This window comes from Phyllostomus hastatus, unplaced genomic scaffold (assembly GCF_019186645.2).
Source record: "Phyllostomus hastatus isolate PE091 unplaced genomic scaffold, TTU_PhHast_1.1 phas_contig_80, whole genome shotgun sequence".
Lineage (NCBI taxonomy): Eukaryota > Metazoa > Chordata > Mammalia > Chiroptera > Phyllostomidae > Phyllostomus > Phyllostomus hastatus.
Genome location: NW_025333960.1, coordinates 5990938 through 6014539, shown reverse-complemented (window position 1 = coordinate 6014539; position 23602 = coordinate 5990938). Strand labels below are relative to the sequence as shown.

General features: G+C 37.7%; 1 protein-coding gene across 4 annotated transcripts in view; it reads right to left on the bottom strand.

Moving 5' to 3' along the window:
• Positions 1-23602, bottom strand: part of SPIRE1 (spire type actin nucleation factor 1) — a 303603-nt gene that overhangs the window by 140550 nt on the left and 139451 nt on the right. For all 4 annotated transcript variants that reach the window (XR_006786997.1, XM_045849961.1, XM_045849959.1 and 1 more), the window contains exon 3: positions 14680-14913. Coding sequence is in view for 3 of the 4 variants with exons in the window: in XM_045849961.1 (XP_045705917.1) it covers positions 14680-14913 (234 nt within the window). In the remaining variant the exon portion in view is untranslated. The remainder of the gene's footprint in view (positions 1-14679; positions 14914-23602) is intronic.

Sequence of the window (23602 nt, the reverse complement as noted above, 5' to 3'; positions counted from 1 at the left end):
TTGGTGCTTTAATAGGATTTGCATTGAATGTGTAAATTGCTTTTGGTAGTATGAACATTTTGATGATATTAATTCTTCCAATCCATGAACACGGTTTTTGTTTCCATTTGTTTGTTTCTTCCTTGATTTCTTTCCTCAGTGTTATGTACTTTTCAGAATACAGGTCTTTTATCTCTTTGGTTAGGTTTATTCCTAGGTATTTTAGTTTTGTTTTTGCTATTTCAAATGGGATTTTTTTTCTTGATTTCTGCTTCTGCTGTTGCATTGTTAGTGTACAGAAATCCCTTTGATGTCTGGATATTGACTTTGGATCCTGCTGTTTTGCCAAATTCATTTATTAGGTCAAACAGTTTTTTGGTGGAGTCTATAGGATTTTCTATGTACACTATCATGTCATCTGCAAACAGTGACAGTTTTTTTCCTCCTTTTCGATTTGGATGCCTTTTATTTCTTTTTCTTGTCTGACTGCTGTGGTTAAAACTTCCAGTACTATATCGAATAGAAGTGGTGAAAGTGGACAGCCTTTTCTTGTTCCTGATTTTAGTGGAAAAGATTTTAATTTTTGCCCATTGAGTATGATGTTGGCTGTAGGTCTCTCATATATGGCCTTTATTGTTGAAGAATACTCCCTCTGTTCCCATTTTGCTGAGTGTTTTTATCATAAACGGGTGCTGTACTTTATCAAATGCTTTTACTGCATCTATTGATATGATCATGTGGTTTTTGTCTTTGCTTTTGTTTACGTGATGTATTATATTTACTAATCTGCGAATATTGTACCATCCTTGCATCCCTGGAATGAATCCCACTTGGTCATGGTGTATGATCTTTTTAATGTACTGTTGGATGTGGTTTGCCAGTATTTTGTTGAGGATTTTCGCATCAATGTTCATCAGCGATATTGGCCTGAAGTTTTCTTTCTTTGTTGTGTCTTTATCTGGTTTTGGAATTAGGATGGTGTTGGCCTCATAAAAAGGGTTTGGGAGTCTTCCATCTTTTTGGTTTTTTTTTTTAAGATTTTATTTATTTATTTTTAGAGAGGGAAGGGAGCGAGAGAGAGAGAGAGAGAGAGAGAGAGAGAGAGAGAGAGAGAGAGAGAGACATCAATGTGTGGTTGCTGGGGGTTATGGCTTGCAACCCAGGCATGTACCCTGGCTGGAAATGGAACCTGGGACACTTTGGTTCCCAGCTCGCACTCAATCCACTGAGCTATGCCAGCCAGGGTTCTTTTTTACATAGTCTGTGAAGGATAGGGGTTAGTTCTTCCTTAAATGCTTTGTAGAATTCTCCTGTGAAACCATCTGGTCCAGGGCTTTTGTGTGTTGGGAGTTTTTTGATTCCTGCTTCAATTTCTTTTGTTGTTATTGGTTTGTTCAGGCTTTCTGCTTCTTTTCCATTGAGTTTTGGAAGATTATATTTTTCCAGAAATTTGTCCATTTCATCTAGGTTTTCAAATTTTTTGGCATACAGTTCTTCCTAGTAATTTCTTACAATCCTCTGTATTTCTGTGGTATGTGTTGTAATCTCTCCTCTTTCATTCATGAATGTGTTTATTTCGGTTTTCTCTTTTTTTTTCTTGATGAGTCCGCTTAAAGGCTTGTCGATTTTGCTTATCTTTTCAAAGAAACAGCTCTTGGATTCATTGATCCTTACAATTGTGCTTTTAGTCTCTATGTCATTTAATTCTGCTCTGATCTTGGTTATTTCCTTCCTTCTGCTTGCTCGGGGCTGTCTTTGTTGTTGTTCCTCAAGTTCTTGTAGACGTAGGTTAGGTTGTTTGTTTGAAATGTTCCTAGCTTTTTTAGGTGGGCCTGTATCGCTATGAACTTCCCTCTCAGGACTGCCTTGGCTCTGTCCCATGAGTTTTGGGTTGTTGTGAGTTCATTTTCATTTGTTTCCAGAAACCTTTTGATTTCTTCCCTAATATCATTCTTGACCCATTCATTGTTTAATAGCATGCTATTTAATCTCCATGATTTTGAGTGTTTGGGTTTTTTTCCTTGGGGTTGGTTTCTAGCTTCAGTCCCTCGTGGTCTGAGAAAATGCTTGGTATGATTTCAATTTTCTTGAAATTGTTGAGGCTTGTTTTGTGTCCTATCATGTGGTCTATCTTTGAAAATGTTCCATGTACATTTGAAAAGAATGTATATTTAGCTTCTTTGGGAAGGAGGGTCCTCTCTCACTCTCTCTTTCCCTTTCTTTCCTTAAAGCAGTCCCTTTAGCATCTCTTGCAGAGCTGGTTTAGTGGAGGTGTATTCTTTTAGAGGTCTTTTGTCTAGGGTATTGTTCAATGCCACAATATCTTTGTTGATATTTTGTTTGGAAGATCTGTCCATTTTTGATAGTGAGGTGTTAAAATCCCCCACAATAATTGCGTTGCTGTCAATATCTTTCTTGAAGTCCTCTAAGACTTTCTTTATGTATTTGGGTGCTCCTATGTTGGGTGCATATATATTTACAATATTTATGTCTTCTTGGTGGATTCTTTCCTCGAGTATTATGAAATGACCTTCTGGGTCTCTCTTTATGCTCCTTTTTTGGAAGTCTATTTTGTCAGATATGAGCATTGCTCCCCCGGCTTTTTTTTTTTTCCTGTCCATTTGCTTGGAAGATTTGTTTCCAGCCCTTAACTTTCAGCCTGTGCAGGTCTTTTATCCTGAGGTGGGTCTCTTGTAGGCAGCATATGTGTGGGTCATGTTTTCTTATCCTGTCAGCTATTGTATGTCTTTTGATTGGAGCATTTAATCCATTTACATTTAAGGTTATTATTGATAGGTAGATATTCATAGCCTTTTATGTACATGTGTTCCTCTCTCACTCTCTCTTTCCCTTTCTTTCCTTAAAGCAGTCCCTTTAGCATCTCTTGCAGAGCTGGTTTAGTGGAGGTGTATTCTTTTAGACTTCTTTTGTCTGGGAAGCTTATTTGGCCTTCTTTCTTGATTGAGAGCCTTGCTGGGTAAAGTAGCCTTGGTTGCAGACCTCTGGTTCTCATTACTTGGAATATTTCTTGCCATTCTCATCTGGCTTGGAGTGTTTCCATTGAGAAGTCAGCTGTTAGCCTTATTGGGGATCCCTTGTATGTTACTTCCTGTTTCTCCCTTGCTGCCTTTAAGATTCGCTCTTTGTCTTGAAATTTTGCCATTTTAATTATGATGTGTCTTGAGGTGGGCCTCTTTGGGTTCCTCTTAATTGGGACTCTCTGTGTTTCCTGGGTTTGTGTGACTTTTTCTCTCATCAAATTAGGGAAGTTTTCCTTCATTACTTGTTCAAATAGGTTTTCTATCCCTTGCTCTTCTTCTCCTCCTTCTGGTATCCCTATTATACGGATATTATTATGTGTCATATTGTCTTGCATTTCTCTTAATCCCTCTTCATTCTTTCAGAGCCTCTTTTCCTTTTCTTGCTCTTTCTGGGTGTTTTCTTCTACTTTGTCCTCTAGCTCACTGATCCAATCTTCTGCTTCATCAATCCTGCTTTTCATTCCTTCTACTGTGTTCCTCAGTTCAGAAATGGCATTCTTCATTTCCTCTTGGCCCTTGTTGATAGTTTCTATTTCCTTTTTCATGCTGATGTAGTTTTCAGTGAGTTCATTGTAGCTTCCCTGTAGTTTCTGGTAGCTCATTGTGAGCTCATTGAGGTTCCTGACAATCATTGCTTTGAACTCAATATCTGATAGTTGAGTTGCCTCTATTTCATTTAGCATTCTTTCTGAGTCTTCCTCCTTTCCTTTCATTTGGGGATTCTTTCTTTGTCTTCCCATTGTTTGTGAGACTCTTCTTGTTAGCCTCAGCTTCTTAAATTGATCAGTTCTGGCTCCCCGGGTTTGTGGTGTGAACTTCTTTAGTAGAATAGTAGTGAGTTTCAGTGGTGCAGTTTCCTTGATCTCTCAAGCTCACTGGTCTTGGGCTGTCATTTAAGTTGGCTTTGTGTTTGCCTTTGGGTTTTGATTGTTGTTGAGTCTTTCTTTGGTGGTTCCTTCCTACTAGCTGGTTGAATGAGGGTCACTCTGTCCACCACCTCCTGTATTTTGTTGTGCTGGTGAGGGCAGGTTGTGTTGAATCTGGTTCTTCCATGTGTATAAGGTTTAAAGAATTCTCTCTTGCTCTTGTTCCGTTGTTTGTATTGGGTACTGTCTTTACTGTTTAGTTGTATTTCCAGATAGGTCCTGGATTGAGGTTTTTATGGTTACTACTCCCTCCTTCACCTTCTTCTGTTGTTATTTGTTAGTGGTTCCTTTGTTGTTGGGTTTCCTCTTCCAGTGGGTATCCTGGTGTTCACCACCTCTACCTATTATTTTTTGTCATCAGTTGAAGGGGGAAGGCAAAATGGTTTAAGACAGCAACAGAGAATTCTGATATTTACAGTAGTAGCAAGTAGGGAAGAGATAGGAGATCCTTTGACTATGTATAGTGTTAACCATGATCTTCCACCCAGCTAGCTGATTTTTAGAAAGGATGGAAAGAAGATAAGACTCTTGTTGGGGAAGGAAGGATTGTGAGTTGGATCTATAAAGCAGGGAGGTTGTGGGAGGTCAGATTCTGAGGTAAGGTGAGAGTAAAGGATAGTAAATAGGTGTAGTGTGTGAGAGAATAGAGTTAACCACTACAGTAATAGAGTTCAGGAAACTTTGAAATGGGCTAAAATCTGGGGCAGGGTGTGTTGTGAAGTAATTACAATTGTATGGAACAGCAGTTATTTACAATAATATTATGGCAACAATCATATGACAGAATCTATGAGATCTAGGTAACAAGAATAGGGAGTACAGAACCTTGAGTAGTGTGCTAATGGGACACAGGTGAGTTAAAGGACAGTAGATTAGCAATACAGTTTGGAAAGAGATATCAGAGGAAAGCTGTCAGATAATACAATATATCTAGTCTAGCAAAGCAGACTATACAAAAAGAGGGATACAAAAATACTATTAAAAAAAGATGTAGGAATACTGGAAAAATAACAATAATACAAATATGCAATAACTTGCAGGTTCTCTGTAATAGCAGAGTGAAATTTGTCTTACTGTCCCAGCTGTTGTGATGCCTCGTCTTTGGGTTCAACTTTGGTCTTTTCACAGATCCAGGATTTTGTCTCACTTGTAGGTATTTAGAAAAAATTTTAAAAAGTAAAAATAGAAAAGGCAGATGAAGGAAGGAAGAAGAGATAAAATTGGAGGAAAGGAAGGAGGCAGGAATAAATCAAGAAATCAGGAAAGAGAGGAAAAAGAAATCAAAAGAATAAAAACAATAAAAATTAAAAAATTAAAAATTGTTAAAAAAATAGAATCAAGTTAAAAAGTCTCTTGGTTTCAAAGTGGCCAAACCAGTTTTTCTGCTCTTGCTGGTTGAGGCAGGCTGAGGGGTGATTAGTATGGCTTTTCTTCCTTGTCCAGCGGAGCTTGCACTGGCTCTTTAGCCTTGTGCCCTGGGTGTGGGAATCAGGTCTTTCCCCAGGGTTACTGCTGTGGACTGGGGTGCGGGGATGCTCTCCCTGCACGAGCGCCCCTGCACCCACGGCTGGGTAGCAGGGAGGCTGGAGCGACTGATCACTTTAGGAGAATTCCCCAAACAGTGGGAATGTCTATTCCCACTGGGAATGTGGTCTGTCTATTCACTCCTTCCTCTTGAGAAATTCCTCCTGTTCAAGCCTGCCGCTCCCCACAGTGGCCTGGCTTCTCCCACTGTCACCAAACTCTCCAGCCAGACCCGTGACTGTGGGGGTCGGGGCCTGTTGTGCGACCCAGCCTCTCTGGTGGCCACAGCCTCCAAAGGTGCTCACAGCCCCTGTGTGTTTGCTAGCACCTGGATTCCTCCCAGTGCTGCTCAGACCTTGTTTGAGACCTTTAGCTGGGGAGGGAGCAGTTGTCCCAGCTCTTTCCCAAGGACTCTGTGGCAAACCCAGCAGCAGGCCCTGGGCCTGGGGCTGCAGCCCCCAGACCACACGCTGGTCCCCGGGACCCCTACCTTGCTGCAGCACTCTTCTTAGGGTCCGGTTTTTCAGTTCTACCACAATCCTTGGTCCCCTATTTTCACATATACTGAAGTATGTTGGTTGCTTGCTTCTCTACTCCATAGATCAGTCAGGATTTTCTCCCCTGATCAGAGGGAAGCCGAATCGGTTCCTTCCTACTCCGACGCCATCTTAGTCCCCCCATCACCAGTTTCTTCTTTATCCACAGAACAGTATACACAGAATTGTATAGTTTTTTCCATTTATTAAAAATTTCTCATATGCTCCATAACCCACACAATTATAATTCTAAAGACTATGTAACAGTCCATCTAGTGATATACCTTATCTTTGTGAGTCACTTATTTCCAGTTTTTTAAATTCTCACCTGAGTCCTGGCTGGTGTGGCTCAGTGGATTGAGTGTTGGTCTGCAAACCAAAGGGTCACCAGTTCGATTCCCAGTCAGGGCACATGCCTAGGTTACAAGCCAGGTCCCCAGTAGGGGGTGTGTGAGAGGCAACCACATATTGATGTTTCTCTCCTTCCCTTTCTCCTTCCCTTCCCCTCTGTCTAAAAATAAATAAAATCTTTAAAAAGAAAAAAAAAATTTCACCTAAGCATATGTTTACTGATTTTAGAGAGAGGAAAGGGAAGACAAAAATGGAGGAGAGGGAGATAGATGGAGGGTGGGAGGGAGAAAAAGAGGGTAAGAGAAGAGGGGCGGGGGAGAGAGAGTCAGTGAGTGTGAGTTAATTAGTTGTGAGAGAAAAACATGTATCATTTGCCTCCCTTATGTGCCCTGGCTTGGGATAGAATCTGCAACCTAGGTTTGTGCCCTGACAAGGAATCAAATCCGCAACCTTTTGGTGTATGGGACAACACTCCATCCAACTGACCACCGTCAGTAGTATTTTCAGTTTTAGAAAAGTGTAAATACTGATGCAATACACATCTTTATGTACCTATGTAATTTTCTTCTTTTAAAAATTATCTCTGCACAGACAACAGATTGGTGGTTGCTAGAGGCAGGTGTGGGGGTGGATGAAATGGGTGAAAGTGGTTAAAAGGTACAAACTTCCAGTTACAAAATAAATAAGTCCTGGGGCTGTAATATACAGCCTGGTGACTAAAGTTAATAGTACTGTATTGTGTTATTTGAAGGCTAAAGGAGAAGATATTAAAAGTTTTTTCATCCCAAGGAAAAAAATTATAACTATATGTGGTGATGAGTGTTAACCAGATTTATCATGGTGATCATTTCCCAATATATACATATATCAAATCATTATTTCACACACCTGAAACAAATATGATGTTATGTATCAAATATCTCAATTTTAAAATTTTAATTCTTTAAAAAATTTCTAACAGTAGTATTACTAAGACAAAGGATTACTCTGGATAATTTCATTTTTAATATGAAAAATCTCAAACATATACAAAGCTAACTAAACAGTATAATGAATCACCATGTAACTTTCAGCTAATTTAACAATTACTGACCCATGGCCAATCTTGTTTTATGTATATCCTCACCCACTCAAGCCCCATTAATTGGATTATCTTATAGCAAATCCCAGATATCAGAATTTTATATGTAAATATTTCAGCATTTATCTCTAAAAGATCAGTTCTTTTTAGAAAAATATAACCATAGCACTATTATCCTATCTAAAATATGAATAATTCCTAATATCAACAACAGAGTAGGAGGTAAAATTTTCCTGATTATCTCAAATGTACACATACCGTTTTACAATTATTTCTTTTAATCAGGAGCCAGAGAAGATACACATATTGCAATTGGTTATTATGTGTCAAGTCTCTTGCAATCTAAGTTTCACCTCTCCTTTTACAAATTTGCAATTTATTTGTCAAAAAAAATCATGTGATTATTCCTATTGAGTTTCCTACTGTCTGTATTTTGCTGATTCATCCCTATGGGTGTTATTTAAAATATTTCTATGCTTCCTGGATTTCCTGTAAATTGGTAGCTCGATTAGTTAGACCTAGAGATTTGGTAGGACTGAAGTTTAATATCTTTGGTGAGGAGGTGTAAGAGTACTATGTAAACAGTATTGTATAATAAAATTCCATCAGGAGGCACATAACGTTGGTTGGTCTCTTGTGATGCCACAATGAATACTATTATTTCTTTAGAGTTAGAATATTATCATTTGCAATCCTTATCGCTTCTTTTTCATGAATTAGCTGGAATACTTTTATAAAAAGAAATCTGTCCAAAACTATTTTGTTACCTTGAGGTGTTGTTTATATGAAAAAGGCAGAACGAATGTCCTGTGTGTTTGCAACTCTTCAAAATAATAAATTGGACTCACTTGGTTGGAGAGTCATCCTGTAAACCGAAAGGCTGCGGGTCTAGTTCTGGGTCAGGGCACATGCTTAGGTTGTGGGTTTGGGCCCCAGTTGGGAAGTGTATGAGAAACAACTGATGGATCTGCTCTCTCTAAAATCAATTAAGAATGTCCTCTGGTGAGGATTATAAATAATAATAATAATAATCAAAGAAGAAAAGGAGGAGGAAAAGCAGGCAGGGAAGGAGGGGGAAGGAGTGAAGAGGGGGAAGACAGGAGGAGAGGAAGAAGGAGGGAGGAGAAAGGAAGAAAAAAAGGAGAAGAAGGAAGAAGGAGAAGAAGGAAGAAGGAAGATGAAGAAGGAGGAGGTGGTGGAGGTGGAGGGGAAAGAGGAGGTTTCCCAGCAACTTCTAAGGGTGACCGAGGAGGATTTTATAAATTATCATTTACGTGTTCATGGAATTCAGAATATTTGGTGTGTTTTACTCTGTAACAGCTATAGCAAACTTTTGAAAGTTTTTATCTTTCCTATTTTAAAAAATACAATCAAGACTTTTTATATATTCATATCTATACCTTTACTTTTTTAAAATACATTTTATTAATTATGCTATTACAGTTGTCCCAATTTTTCCTCCTTTGTCCTCTTCTATCTGGTACCCCCCAGTCCCTTTGGCAATCCAATCCCCTCCTTAGTTCACATCCATGGGTCATGCATATAAGTCCTTTGGCTATTCCATTTCCTACACTGTTCTCAACATCCCCCCGCCCATTCTGTACCTACAAATTTGTACTTCTTAATCTCTGCACCTTTGCCTCAATTCTCCTCCTTCCTCCTCCCAACTGATAACCCTCCCAAATGATCTCCATATCTATATTTCTGTTTTTGTTCTGCTTGTTTGCTTAGCTTGTTTTTTAGATTCAACTGTTGATAGTTGTGAATTAATTGCCATTTTAATGTTCATAGATTTTATCTTTTTGTTAAATAAGTCCCTTGAACATTTCACATAATAGTGGCTTAGTGATGATGAACTCCTTTAGCTTTGCCTTGTCTGGGAAGCACTACTTGCTCTTTGATTCTAAATGATAACTTTGCTGGATACAGTAATCTAGGTTGTGGGTCCTTGCTTTTCATCACTTTGAATATTTTTGCCAGTCCCTTTTAGCCTGTACAGTTTCTTTTGAGAAATCAGCTGACAGTCTTATGGATACTCCCCTGTAGGTAAATAATGGCTTTTCTCTTGCTACTTTTTAGATTCTCTATCTTTAACCTTTGCCATTTTAATTATGATGTGTCTTGGTGTGGGCCTCTTAAGTCCATCTTGTTTGGGACTCTGTGCTTCCTGGACTTGTATGTCTATTTCCTTTAGCAAATTAGGGAAGTTTTCTTTCATTACTTTTTCAAAAAAAATTTAAATTTCTTGCTCTTTCTCTTCTCCTTCTGGTATCCCTATGATTTGAATGTTGGTAAGTCTGAAGTTTTTCCAAAGGCTCCTTACCTTACCCTTATTTTGGGGGGTTCTTTTTTCTTCTTGCTGTTCTGGTTGAATGTTTTTTCCTTCCCTATGTTCCAAATCATTGATTTGATTCTTGGCTTCATCAACTCCACTATTGATTCCCTGTAAATTTTTCTTTATTTCATTTAGTGTAACCTTCATTTCTACCCAATGAGTTCCCTGAGCATCCTAATAACCAGTGTTTTGAACTCTGCATCTGATAAATTGCTTATCTCCAATTTGTTTAGTTCTTTTTCTGGAGTTTTTTTCTGTACTTTCAATTGGGCCATATTTCTTGGTCTACGCATTTTGGCAGCCTCCCTATGTCTGTTTCTATGCATTATTAGGTAGAGCTGCTTTGACTCTGTATCTTAGTACCGTGTCCTATTGTAGAAATGCACACCGACTGGTAAGTTGGATAGGACAGAGCCTTAGGTAATCACCAGGGTGGGGCAACATGTGTGCCTAGATTGATGGAGTCTCTCATATGGTGTTACTGCTCTGTGACCCTGTGTGAGGGATGACTCACAAAAGAAACAATGCTGCTGCCACGCCTCTGGAGTTTTGTCCAAGAGGAAGCTGTCCTCTAGTAATCGCCCTGATGACAGACACTTCAATTTCTCCCTGTATGCCACTGGTGCTCTTCCAGCTACTGCCCTAGTAGCCCAGAGGAAGTGAGTCTGTGTAAGTCCTAAGTCCCTTGTGGGCCCTTTAAGAGGAGACTCCTGAGAATCTTGAAGTTTCTTCTGTGACCTCAGCCCCCACTGGTTTTTACAGCCAGAGTTATGGGGATTTATCTTCCTGGCACTGGATCTCTGGGATGGGTGGTCTGGTATACAGCTAGGATTCCTCATTCCAAGGTATCCTGTCCAATTTTTATCCACTACATGTGGGTGTGAGACTGCCTGTTTCACATCTCCACATCTCTGCCCCTCTTACCTGTCTGGATGAATGTGACTTCAATTCCTTGGTTGTTGGACTTCCATACAGATTAATTTTCTGATGATTCTGGATGCTAGTTTTTTGGTAGCTTGTAATTTTTGTTGTAGCTATGAAAGGAGGTAAGCCATGTTTACCTATGCCCTATCTTGACCAGAAGATCCATACCTTTTCTTACGTAAATGTTGGCATCCTGTACATATTTCTCTACATTTTTTCCCCATGTAAACAATACTCTGGAGATCATTCCTCAATCTTCTTGATAGCTACATAGTAGTCCACTGATTGGCTGTATCATACTTAATTCAACTATTTCCCTATTAATGGACATCTGGGCTATTTCTAGCCTTTTGCTATTATAAATAGTGAAGAGTTTTTGACTTCTTAATACATTGTCAAATTGTTTTATAAAGGACTATATAAATTTACATTGCAGCTATCAGTTACTGAGTGAAAAAATTACCATAATTTCAAATTTCAACAAAAGTAAATTATTCCTTGCAAAAGAGTTGCAAATGGTACTGCTCTATTTGTATTCCTTTATTATTAGGGAGACTGGATTGTTTAAAGGAGTTCAGTGCCCCTCTCTGTGCTCTTCAAGTATCCCATGCTGCTTCAAGCAGCCTATACATGTGTTGGGCCACCACACTGTTCCTGGGGGTATTACATCAAGAATTGTAACCTACAACAATCAGACATTGCAAATGTATATTACAACAATTTTCTTAAAGGTGGAAGTAAAGTATCCTGAGGAAGGAAAGCCTATTTCTAATTTTCACAAAGGTGGTATACGAGCTAGGTTGGTCCTACATACCTGATCCATAAAATTTATCTCACTGGGCATCACTTAACCCTAGTTAAGGTCACCTCAGCAACCTAAGTGCCTGACAGAGCACTCAGCACAAAAAATGTACATTAAATGCTTCATGAATATTTGAAAGGGTAAATTAATGCATGAATAAGCTGAGACTTTTACATTCCTCTCAAATGAAGAATTTTGTTTATGTACTAATCTCATAGTAATTTCAGTTATTTCTCAAACACTTTTTGTAGATCCTACACCATTTCTTTTACTATCCCTTTTTATCCATTGTCTTATGTCCTACTGTTCCATCTTTAACATTTAACACCATCTTTAACATTGCAGTCCTCCTTTCCTGTACACTTTACTGTCCATCATCACCACTGTTTACTTCTCATTTACAATCTCTTTTCTTCTTGACTAATGTTGATTGAATCAATCTTTTCCAGGATATATTATAAATCTGAAGATAATTTTTAAAAATGATCTTTTTTAATACTTCTTAAAAGCCTTCACTTAGTTATATGTGTTTCTTAAAAAGTACTTAAAAGGAAAATGTCTTAGGTATTGTATCTTAATTTAAGAGAAGAAGATGTTCTACCTCTGACATAAATTTGTGCCTGCAATTTATTCTGATCTATATAAGAGTCAGAAAAGCCCTGTAGTAAGTGAGAAAAAAAACCTGTGTGTGTTTATGCTTTGTTTATATTGTTTTTCTCCATTTCAATTAAGAGCCATAAAGATAGGGGTCATTTGCATATTATTTACTGCTATATCCCTAGCACCTAGAAAAATGTCTGGCATACAATAAAGGCTACTAAATTTTTATTCACAACAAGCACTATAATTGATATTGATTATGCCATCTAATTTAATCTGCACAAAAACTCAATCAGGCAAATATGCTGACTTTTCAGAAGAGTAAGGTTCACATGATTTAATAATCCAGGGTAACATGGTACAAAAAATGGCAAAACCAACAGTTCAATCGAACCCCTACCTGAGTATAAGCCTCTGAATTTAACCACATTATCTACTCTTCCTCTCACTCAGTTCTGTAAAGTGGGACAAGTCTTACACCTCTCTGAGCCTTAGTTCTTTCATTTGTAAAATGTCTATAAAAATGCCTATGCAATCTACCTCACAAAGTTATCATAAGGCTCAGATAACAATGGATGTGAAAGCACTTTTTGACTATAACATGCCATATTAAAACATACAAGTAAAAGATCAGTAGAAATAGATGACTATTCAGGGGAAAAATTACACACTAAAGAGGTCTTGCTCACTGAAAAAACCCAAAAATTGTCTCCATCTTCCTAAATACTCTATTATTTATAGTATTCAAACTTAGTTCAACATTTCCATTTCCAACAAAGAAACAGCAATTTTCTTCAATTCATTCTTTTCTTCCAACAAAGTAAACAAAGATTCACTTTACTGACTGAATATTTCTACCCAGTAACTAAATCAGAAACTCATATGTCACTATATAGCCATAAATAATAGGCTTTATGATATTTTAAAATTTCAGTTTGTCATGTTTCAGCACTTATTTTTCATCTCACTTCACTAAAGTTAAAAATTCAGAACATATTGTTATAGATGTGAAAAATTTTTATTGATCAGTTTGTGTTAGAATAGAAACAAATAAGAGGTGAGGATATGATAGTTTCTAATAAATATCCAAAAAATGTAACTGAACTGGTATACTTACAGTTTCCCTCCACTCTATATAACCTGTTTTTTAAAACACTGTCTTAACTATTTATTTTTCATATTATGATAGAAATAAGATAGGTAAGAAGGCAGACACAGAAGGTCAAATTAAAAATAATAAAACAAAATAAAAATTATCAGTTGACACTACTGAATGTTCAAGAATTTTTTTGTAAGTTAACATATTTAGTACCACTGAATAAGAATTGTAAGATTCCAGTGAATCTCTAGCCCACATCTTCCAAAGCTGTAGTATAAGAGAGAAAGCAATCTGGCTATGACATCTATCATCCTATAGGTGCTAGGGTTAATTTAATTGAATACAGCTGGTTAAGTGGGTGTTCCCTTCCTTCTTCATCATTCTTTGTTCACCAACTCCCCTTCCACCCTCCACACCCATACCCACTACCAGAAAAGCTGTTATCTTAGTTTTAGGAGTATAAGTAGTTTTGTTCCTTAATGGAAAACCTTTTACTCTTAACTTTTTATCACTATTATCATTGGTCTACAGAGAACAAGTAGATCATTGTGTCTGCAGAAAGTTTTATTTGGCCTTTAAATATGTACATATTTTAAAATATTTTTAACATCCAGAATATATAAAATGTGTAAAGGGTGACATATCAATTCATATGTGTGTATGTATGTGTATATATAAGAGGGTATTTTACTTTTATATGCTGTTTGGTTATGAATATTCACATAACTACATAACATATCTGAATTTCCTAAGAATCATAACTGCACAGTCCCATTCCAGAGTTCCTGAGAGATCTATTATCTAAGAAGGAGCAAGAATCAGGGTGTGTCATAATATACCTGAGAAGTACCTGGTTCCTTTCTTTTCCTGTCTCTGAAGTTCTTTATAAAAAGTTGGAAAATAAGTGGTATATAGCCAATACTGCTTACAAAATCTAGTAAACATCATATATAAATAATTCTAAACAGAATGCTCTTTTAATAAGACTAATTTGGCAAATCTGCATTAATTTTACTCTCTGCATTTAGCACTGCAGAAACTATGGCTGTCAAGTACATTAGAAAAATTTAACTGAAGAGAAAAATTCAATTACAGCTATAAAACTTGTTTCATTACACATAAACAGCACAGGGTAGGTCAAGAAAGCAAAGTAAAATAATCAGCTGTGATAGTTCAGATTCAGAATCTTCATACAAATGAATGGATCACAGCTGTTGTCTACTTCATTTGAAAAAGGAAAATGCATAAATCTATTGGAGGCAAATTGTAATGATAAGGAATATAATACCTAAAAGTGATTTTTTAAAAGGTCATGTTGAAGCTTTGAATGAATCACAGAATCTAGAGTATTTCAGTTCCTTCTTCATTTCACTTTTAGCTGAATGTCTAGGGACTATTATCAAATGCTGAATCACCAATCAATTTTTCTTATGTGAAATAATTCTTGAAAGAAACAAGTATTATGTAAACTCCTGCTTTACCTTCATGACATCTCTATATGAGTGGATAGCTGAGATTTTTTTCTTTTCATCCTCTTCATCTTCTAGGCCTTCATCTGCAGCTTCATAACCCTCATCATTGCTGCCATCTGCTTCTACTGTGTTGGCCATGTGATCAATCAGTTGCTCCAAGGGAGGACTTAATTCCCTTTCTTCATTCTCCTTCAATCCATAGTCCAATGCTTTATAAATAATAATTCCCAATGATTCAATAACCTAGAAATATTAAAAAAGGGAGTTAATGGAAATGACTAAACATTTTACAGTTCTAGCTGTAAGGCCTTCAACTGACTAGATGAAGCCTACCCACATTAGGCAGGGCAATCTGCTCTGCTCAGTCTACCAATTTAAATGTTAACCTCATTTAAAAACGCCTTTAGGAAAGACCCAAAATAATGTTTATCAAACATTTTGGTGATCCATGGCTCAATCAAACTAACTCATACACTTAACCATCACAAGTCCACCTTTTGTCAACTTGGCACTCTGATACAACTCCTTAAACACTCATCCCTGAAATTAGACAATAACAAGGTCACAATTCCATTTAACATGATACACTATCCTGAATACAACCAAAAATAGACTAAACCCTTCCCCCAAAGAGGATCAAAGTCCTTAGGTGATGTTTATTCTTCCTTTGATATCTTGTAACTTATATGCTGAAATACGAGTTAACAATACTTAAATACTATAATATAAAGTCAATATATCTTTTGGGGATCCGAAGATGGAAAAAAGCAAAGATACTTGAGATACACACAAAGAAAATATTCAAAACAAAGTAAGGAGGAAGTACTCATGACAATTACAGTCTTCATTTCTGTAATTGGTCATGTGGTCATAGCAGGTATTTATAACCACTTTCTTCCAATACCCATTCCATATTCCTTTTGCCTTTAGTAAGCACCTTAGCTGATTGTTTTCTTTACCTTGTGGGGTAACCCAAACCTTCATTCCCAAAAGGTCTGGGCTGTTAGTATTTCTGCCTGAATTGGGTTGCAATTTTCCATTGAACTTAATCACAGGGCACAGTTCTAACAGACAACAGAAAGGATCTCCTACACTCCAGACATATTTTTCCTTAGCTCCATTGCAGAGTAGCAGTCCAATTCCCCCTTGGGAATCAGAATCAATCACCCCAGACAGCACAGTGACTTCTTTTTTGCCATTGATTCATAGGCATGACAGAACAAAAGTGGCTGGGGGATAGTCTTAACTTCTAATTCAGTGGAATCATTGTTATTTCCTAGTGCAAGCATTCTTTCCTTTGGAATTCAGGCCTCTAGGGCAGGAGAGCATAAGCAAAGTGGAAACAGGAAGCAAAAACATCCCATTTCCATCTCTTGATCCCTGGCTCTGTGAATCCTGCATATGAGAAAAACAGTACTGTGTACTACATGATGACTCAGAGCATGTAAAGTTTTCTGGAGAACCCTACAAGGTATTAATTACCACGTAGTAGTCACTGTAACTGAGTCTTTCAAAAGGCCATTCCATCATCTATCAAGACTGTTTTAGGATGGTGGAACATAGTGAAGTCCATGAGCCTGGGCCCATTACCACACTTCACTTGCTATGAAGTGAGTTCCTTGATTAGAAGCAATGCTGTGTACATAGGTCTGTCCAGAAAGTATCCAACCATGTACTATGAAAAATAAGGATATTTATTGAAGAAGATACAAGAAACATTACACACAGGACAACGATGCCTCAGTCACTTTAAAGTAGGCACCTTGGGACCTCACACAGTTCTCCCAATTACCATCTTTTGTGGTAAACTATTGTCTTGAGAAACAGCCCTTAGCTTGCTACTGGGCAGTAGTAGTAACTGAACACTTAACCATGGACCACCAGGTTACTAGGCAACATGAGCTACCCATTATAAACTGGGTATTATCTGACCCTTCAAATCACGAAGTTGGGTGTCTACAGCAGCACTCCATCATCAAGCGGAAGTGGTATATATATATGATTGGGTCCAAGCAGGCTTCTCTTTCTCAGCTTATACCTATTACTTTGTGGAAATTCCTGCAATCAGTTGGCAAAAAAAGAGAAGATTCAAATCTTCTGCATGATATGCAGGTACCACCTCGAAGTGCACAACTGCAGCAGTCAGCCCCTTTCTGGAACTTCCCTGAAGGACAGTGGTGAAGGGAAATCCTCTAAGTGGGCAGGTCTTTGAGCAGTGCACCTGGATTGTGCACCCTGGAAGGAATATGATTGAAAAATTGATGACAAGGACATTGCAGAATATATGGATATACATCCCTGAATGGGCAGAAAAGTTAAAGTATTTGTTTTCCATGTGAATATTCACCAAAGAGTGACCTCTGTGGAGGAGGATATCAATATTCAAGTGGATAGGATGACCTATTCTATGGACAATGGTCAACCTCATTTTCTAGTCACCCTGTCAGCAGAGACCAACACTGAGTCCCAAGTATGGCACCCTTCCCCAGGGTGATCAGTCAGCTACCCAGTGGCAGGTGGATCACACTGGACCACTTTCAACATGGAAGGGCAACACTTTTTTCTTACTAGAACAGACACTGGCTCTGCATATATATTTGCATTTCCTGAATGCAATACTTCTGTCAAAACTTCCATCCATGGACTTACATAATGCCTTATTCACCCTCATGGTATTCCACACAGCACTGGTTTCTTTCTAATTAAAAAGTTTTTCAATTATATTTGACATATTGTATTAGTTTCAGGTGTACAACATAGTGATTAGACACTTGTATAACTTATTAAGTGATCACCCAGTAAGTCTACCCACTTGATACCATAGTTATTACAATATTTTTTTAAATTATTTATTTATTGTTAGAGAGAGGGGAAGGAAGGGAGAAAGAGAAGGAAAAAAACATCAATGTGTGGTTGCCTCTTGCATGCTCCCTACTTGGGGACCTGGCCCACAACCCAGGCATGTACCCTCACTGGGAATCAAACCAATGACCCTTTGGTTCACAGGCCCATGCTCAGCCCACTAAGCTATACCAGCCAGGGCTATTACAATATTATTGACCGTACTGAGGTCTGTCCAAAAAAAGTCCAGCCATTGTTAATCTGAAGAATATTTGCACAACATTAATGTAACCTGGCAGCCAAGGAGTGGATTGGAATGCGCATGTGTGAACACTGACTTCACTGTACTAGTCAGTAGGGATGGTAGACGCTATTGAGTGAGCACGTGTACTGTGTGGATATGGCATCCAAAATGACTGAGTAGAGCCACGAATCTGTACCAAATTTCGTGTTAAGTTTGAATATTCTTCCACAGAAACTATTAGGGTGACTCAGAAGGCTGCAGTTGGGCAACTGGTGATTGGCAACTTCATCATGACAACACACCCACTCATTAATCATGTCTTGTGTAGAGTTTTTTTTGGCAAAACATCAAATCACCCAGGTGACTCAGCCCACTTACAGCCCAGATTTGGCACCCTGTGACTTATGGCTTTTCCCAAAATTAAAATCACCTTTGAAAAGGAAGAAATTTCAAACCACCGATGAGATTAAGGAAAATTATGATGGGGCAACTAATTGACTCTGGGAGAACTGTGTGAGGTCCCAAGGTGCCTACTTTGAAGGGGACTGAGGCGTCATTGTCCTATGTACAATGTTTCTTGTATCTTCTTCAGTAAATGCCTCTATTTTTTATATTACATGGCTGGATACCTTCTGGACACACCTCATGTAGCTGACTATTAAAGAAATGTACACCTGAAATCTATATAATTTATATTAAACAATGTCATCCCAATAAATTCAATTAAAAATAAAATAAAAAATTTAATGGGCATCCTATCTATTTCACTTTTAGGAGCACCATGATCAAGTAGCCAGTGACATATGTCTCAGTGCTGTTTTGACTCGCCAGTTCATTACAGTAAACATACCCACTTTGCCTTTGTGGTTGAGTACTGCTACTTGGCCTCTGCCACCTGGGACTCCAATTACTCCCAGTGCATTTAGGTTTCCCAATTCAATGAGCATAGTCATCCCTCTGTAAGTTCTAACCTATAAACAAGAGCAATCACAGAGCTCTCTGAGGGTGCTAGGGATCAGTTATAAATTTATTTCTCATAGTCACGGAAAAGTGTGTCTTCTAAACATTCCCAAGGTAAGTGAATAGGTCTTAAATGACAAATCTACTCTCACATTCAATCTTTTTTTTCATCATGCTATAACTTATCTTTTAACTTAATTTTTGATCACTTATGTCCGCTATTGTCCAACTGTATTGATTTCTCATTTTTTCCTTTACCTGCCCTACATTTTGTCTTTATGTCATTATTCAGTAACATCCTTACCTTCTAAATGGCATTTCTCCTATATTTTTATTTGTTCAAATTCTAATCATTTTTCCATCCCCCTGCTCAAGGAATCTCTTCTTTTCTTTTTTTTTTATGAAAATAGGCATTTATTACTGGGTTTTGAAACAATATCTCATTCAGAAAAATATTTGTCAACTTGTGAATATAATTTTATATTTAGTTTCTTGTGACTTACATGTCAGGAATTAGACGAAATTTTTGCATATAAGGTTTTCTTTTTTTTTTTAATTTTAATCATTGTTCAAGTACAGTTTTCTCCCTTTTACTCCCAATCCAGCCCACCCACCCAACCCTCCCCACTTCCCTCCCATTACCACCCTCCCCCTAGCTTTTGTCCATGTGTCCTTTAAATTTGTTCCTGTAAACCCTTCCCATTCTCCCCTGAAATTCCCTCTTCTCTCCCCTCTGGTCCCTGTCAGTCTGTCCCCTATTTCAGTGTCTTTGGTTATATTTTGCTTGTTTCTTTGTTTTGTTGTTTAGGTTCCTGTTAAAGGTGAGATCACATGGTATTTGTCTTTCACTGCCTGGCTTGTTTCACTTAGCATAATGCTTTCCAGCTCCATCCATGTTGTTGCAAAGGGTAGGAGCTCCTTTCTTTCTGCTGCATAGAATTCCATTGTGTAAATGTACCATAGTTTTATGGTCCATTCATTTACTGATGGGCATCTAGGTTGCTTCCAGCACCTCGCTATTGTAAATTGTGCTGCTATGAACATCGGGGTGCAAAGGTTCTTTTGTATTGGTGTTTTAGTGTTCTTAGGATATAGCCCCAGCAGTGGAATTGCAGGGTCAAAAGGCAGATCCATTTTTAGTTTTCTGAGGAAGTTCCATACTGCTTTCCATAGTGGTTGTATCAGTCTGCAGTCCCACCAACAGTGCACTACGGACCCCTTTTCTCCACAACCTCTCCAACACTTGTTGTTTGTTGCTTTGTTTATCATGGCCATTCTGACTGGTGTGAAGTGGTATCTCATTGTGGTTTTAATTTGCACCTTTCTGATAGCTAGTGATATTGAACATTGTTTCATGTGTCTTTGACTCTTCTGTATGTCCTCCTTGGAGAAGTGTCTGTTCAAGTCCTTTGCCCATTTTTTAATTGGATTCCTTGTCTTCTTAGAGTGGAGTCATGTAAGTTCTTTATATATTTTGGAGATTAAACCCTTGTCTGAGGTATCATTGGCAAATATGTTTTCCCACACAGTTGGTTCTCTTTTTATTTTGATAATGTTTTCTTTAGCTGTGCAGAAGCTTTTTATTTTGATGAGGTCCCATTTGTTTATTCTTTCCTTTATGTCCCTTGCTCTAGGGGACACGTCAGTAAAAAAGTTTCTGCGTGAAATATCTGAGATTTTCCTACCTACGTTCTCTTCTAGGACTTTAATGGTGTCACGTTGTATATTTAAGTCTGTTATCCACCTTGAATTTATTTTTGTATAAGGTGTAAGTTGGTGCTCGAGTTTCATTTTTTTGCACATGGCTGTCCAGTTCTCCCAACACCATTTGTTGAAGAGGCTATTTTTACTCCATTTTATGTTGCTGCTTCCTTTGTCAAATATTAATTGACCATAGAGACTTGGGTTTATTTCTGGGCTCTCTGTTCTGTTCCATTGGTCCATGTGCCTGTTTTTATGCCAGTACCAGACTGTTTTGATTACAGTGGCCTTGTAGTATAGTTTAGTTTCAGGTATTGTGATCCCTCCTACTTTACTCTTCTTTCTGAAAATTGCAGCAGCTATTTGAGGTCATTTATGATTCCATATAAATTTTTGAAGTGTTTATTCTACATCTGTGAAATAAGCCATTGGTACTTTAATAGGATTTGCATTGAATGTGTAAATTGCTTTGGGTAGTATGAACATTTTGATGATATTCATTCTTCTAATCCATGAACACGGTATATGTTTCCATTTGTTTGTTTCTTCCTTGATTTCTTTCCTGACTGTTATGTACTTTTCTAACTACAGCTCTTTTACCTCGTTAGTTAGGTTTATTCCTAGATATTTTATTTTTCTTTTTGCTATTTCAAATGGGATTTTTTCCTTGATATCTGCTTCTGCTGTTTCATTGTTGGTGTACAGAAATGCCTTTGATTTCTAAATATTGACTTTGTATCCTGCTGTTTTGCCAAATTCATTTATTAAGTCAAGCAGTTTTTTGGTGGAGTCTATAGGATTTTCTATGTACACTATCATGTCATCTGCAAACAGTGACAGTTTTTTTCCTCCTTTTCGATTTGGATGCCTTTTATTTCTTTTTCTTGTCTGACTGCTGTGGCTAAAACTTCCAGTACTATATTGAATAGAAGCGGTGAAAGTGGACAGCCTTTTCTTGTTCCTGATCTTAGTGGAAAAGATTTTAATTTTTGCCCATTGAGTATGATGTTGGCTGTAGGCCTCTCATATATGGCCTTTATTATGTTGAGGAATGCTCCCTCTATTTCCACTTTGCTGAGTGTGTTTATCATAAATGGGTGCTGTACTTTATCAAATGCTTTTACTGCATCTATTGATATGATCATGTGGTTTTTGTCTTTGCTTTTGTTTATGTGATGTATTACATTTACTGATTTGCGAATAACGTACCATCCTTGAATCTTTGGAATGAATCCCACTTGGTCATCGTGTATGATCTTTTTAATATATTGTTGGATGTGGTTTGCCAGTACTTTGTTGAAGATTTTCGCATCAACATCAGCGATATTGGCCTGAAGTTTTCTTTCTTTCTTGTGTCTTTATCTGGTTTTGGAATTAGGATGATGTTGGCCTCATAAAAAGAGTTTGGGAGTCTCCCATCTTTTTGGATTTTTTGGAATAGTCTGTGAAGGATAGGGGTTAGCTTTTCCTTAAATGCTTTGTAGAATTCTCCTGTGAAACCATCTGGTCCAGGGCTTTTGTGTGTTGGGAGTTTTTTGATTACTGCTTCAATTTCTTTTGCTGTTATTGGTTTGTTCAGGCTTTCTGCTTCTTTTTCCATTGAGTTTTGGAAGATTATATTTTTCCAGAAATTTGTCCATTTCATCTAGGTTTTCGAATTTCTTGGCATACAGTTCTTCCTAGTAATTTCTTACAATCCCTTGTATTTCTGTGGTATGTGTTGTAATCTCTCCTCTTTCATTTCTGATTGTGTTTATTTCGGTTTTCTCTTTTTTTTCTTGATGAGTCTGCTTAAAGGCTTGTCGATTTTGTTTATCTTTTCAAAGAAACAGCTCTTAGATTCATTGATCCTTACAATTGTGCTTTTAGTCTCTATGTCATTTAATTCTGCTCTGATCTTGGTTATTTCCTTCCTTCTGCTTGCTCGGGGCTGTCTTTGTTGTTGTTCCTCAAGTTCTTGTAGACGTAGGTTAGGTTGTTTGTTTGAAATGTTCCTAGCTTTTTTAGGTGGGCCTGTATCGCTATGAACTTCCCTCTCAGGACTGCCTTGGCTCTGTCCCATGAGTTTTGGGTTGTTGTGAGTTCATTTTCATTTGTTTCCAGAAACCTTTTGATTTCTTCCCTAATATCATTCTTGACCCATTCATTATTTAATAGCATGCTATTTAATCTCCATGATTTTGAGTGTTTGGGTTTTTTTCCTTGGGGTTGGTTTCTAGCTTCAGTCCCTTGTGGTCTGAGAAAATGCTTGGTATGATTTCAATTTTCTTGAAATTGTTGAGGCTTGTTTTGTGTCCTATCATGTGTTCAATCTTTGAAAATGTTCCATGTACATTTTAAAAGAATGTATATTTAGCTTCATTGGGATGGAGGGCTCTGTATATATCAGTAAAGTCCATTTCATCAAGGGTATTGTTCAATGCCACAATATCTTTGTTGATATTTTGATTGGAAGATCTGTCCATTTTTGACAGTGGGGTGTTAAAATCCCCCACAATAATTGTGTTGCTCTCCATATCTTGAAGTTCTCTAAGATTTTCTTTATGTATTTGGGTGCTCCTATGTTGGGTGCATATATATTTACAATATTTATGTCTTCTTGGTGGATTCTTTCCTCGAGTATTATGAAATGACCTTCTGGGTCTCTCTTTATGCTCCTTTTTTGGAAGTCTATTTTGTCAGATATGAGCATTGCTCCCCCGGCTTTTTTTTTTTTCCTGTCCATTTGCTTGGAAGATTTGTTTCCAGCCCTTAACTTTCAGCCTGTGCAGGTCTTTTATCCTGAGGTGGGTCTCTTGTAGGCAGCATATGTGTGGGTCATGTTTTTCTTATCCTGTCAGCTATTGTATGTCTTTTGATTGGAGCATTTAATCCATTTACATTTAAGGTTATTATTGATAGGTAGATATTCATAGCCTTTTATGTACATGTGTTCCTCTCTCACTCTCTCTTTCCCTTTCTTTCCTTAAAGCAGTCCCTTTAGCATCTCTTGCAGAGCTGGTTTAGTGGAGGTGTATTCTTTTAGACTTCTTTTGTCTGGGAAGCTTATTTGGCCTTCTTTCTTGATTGAGAGCCTTGCTGGGTAAAGTAGCCTTGGTTGCAGACCTCTGGTTCTCATTACTTGGAATATTTCTTGCCATTCTCATCTGGCTTGGAGTGTTTCCATTGAGAAGTCAGCTGTTAGCC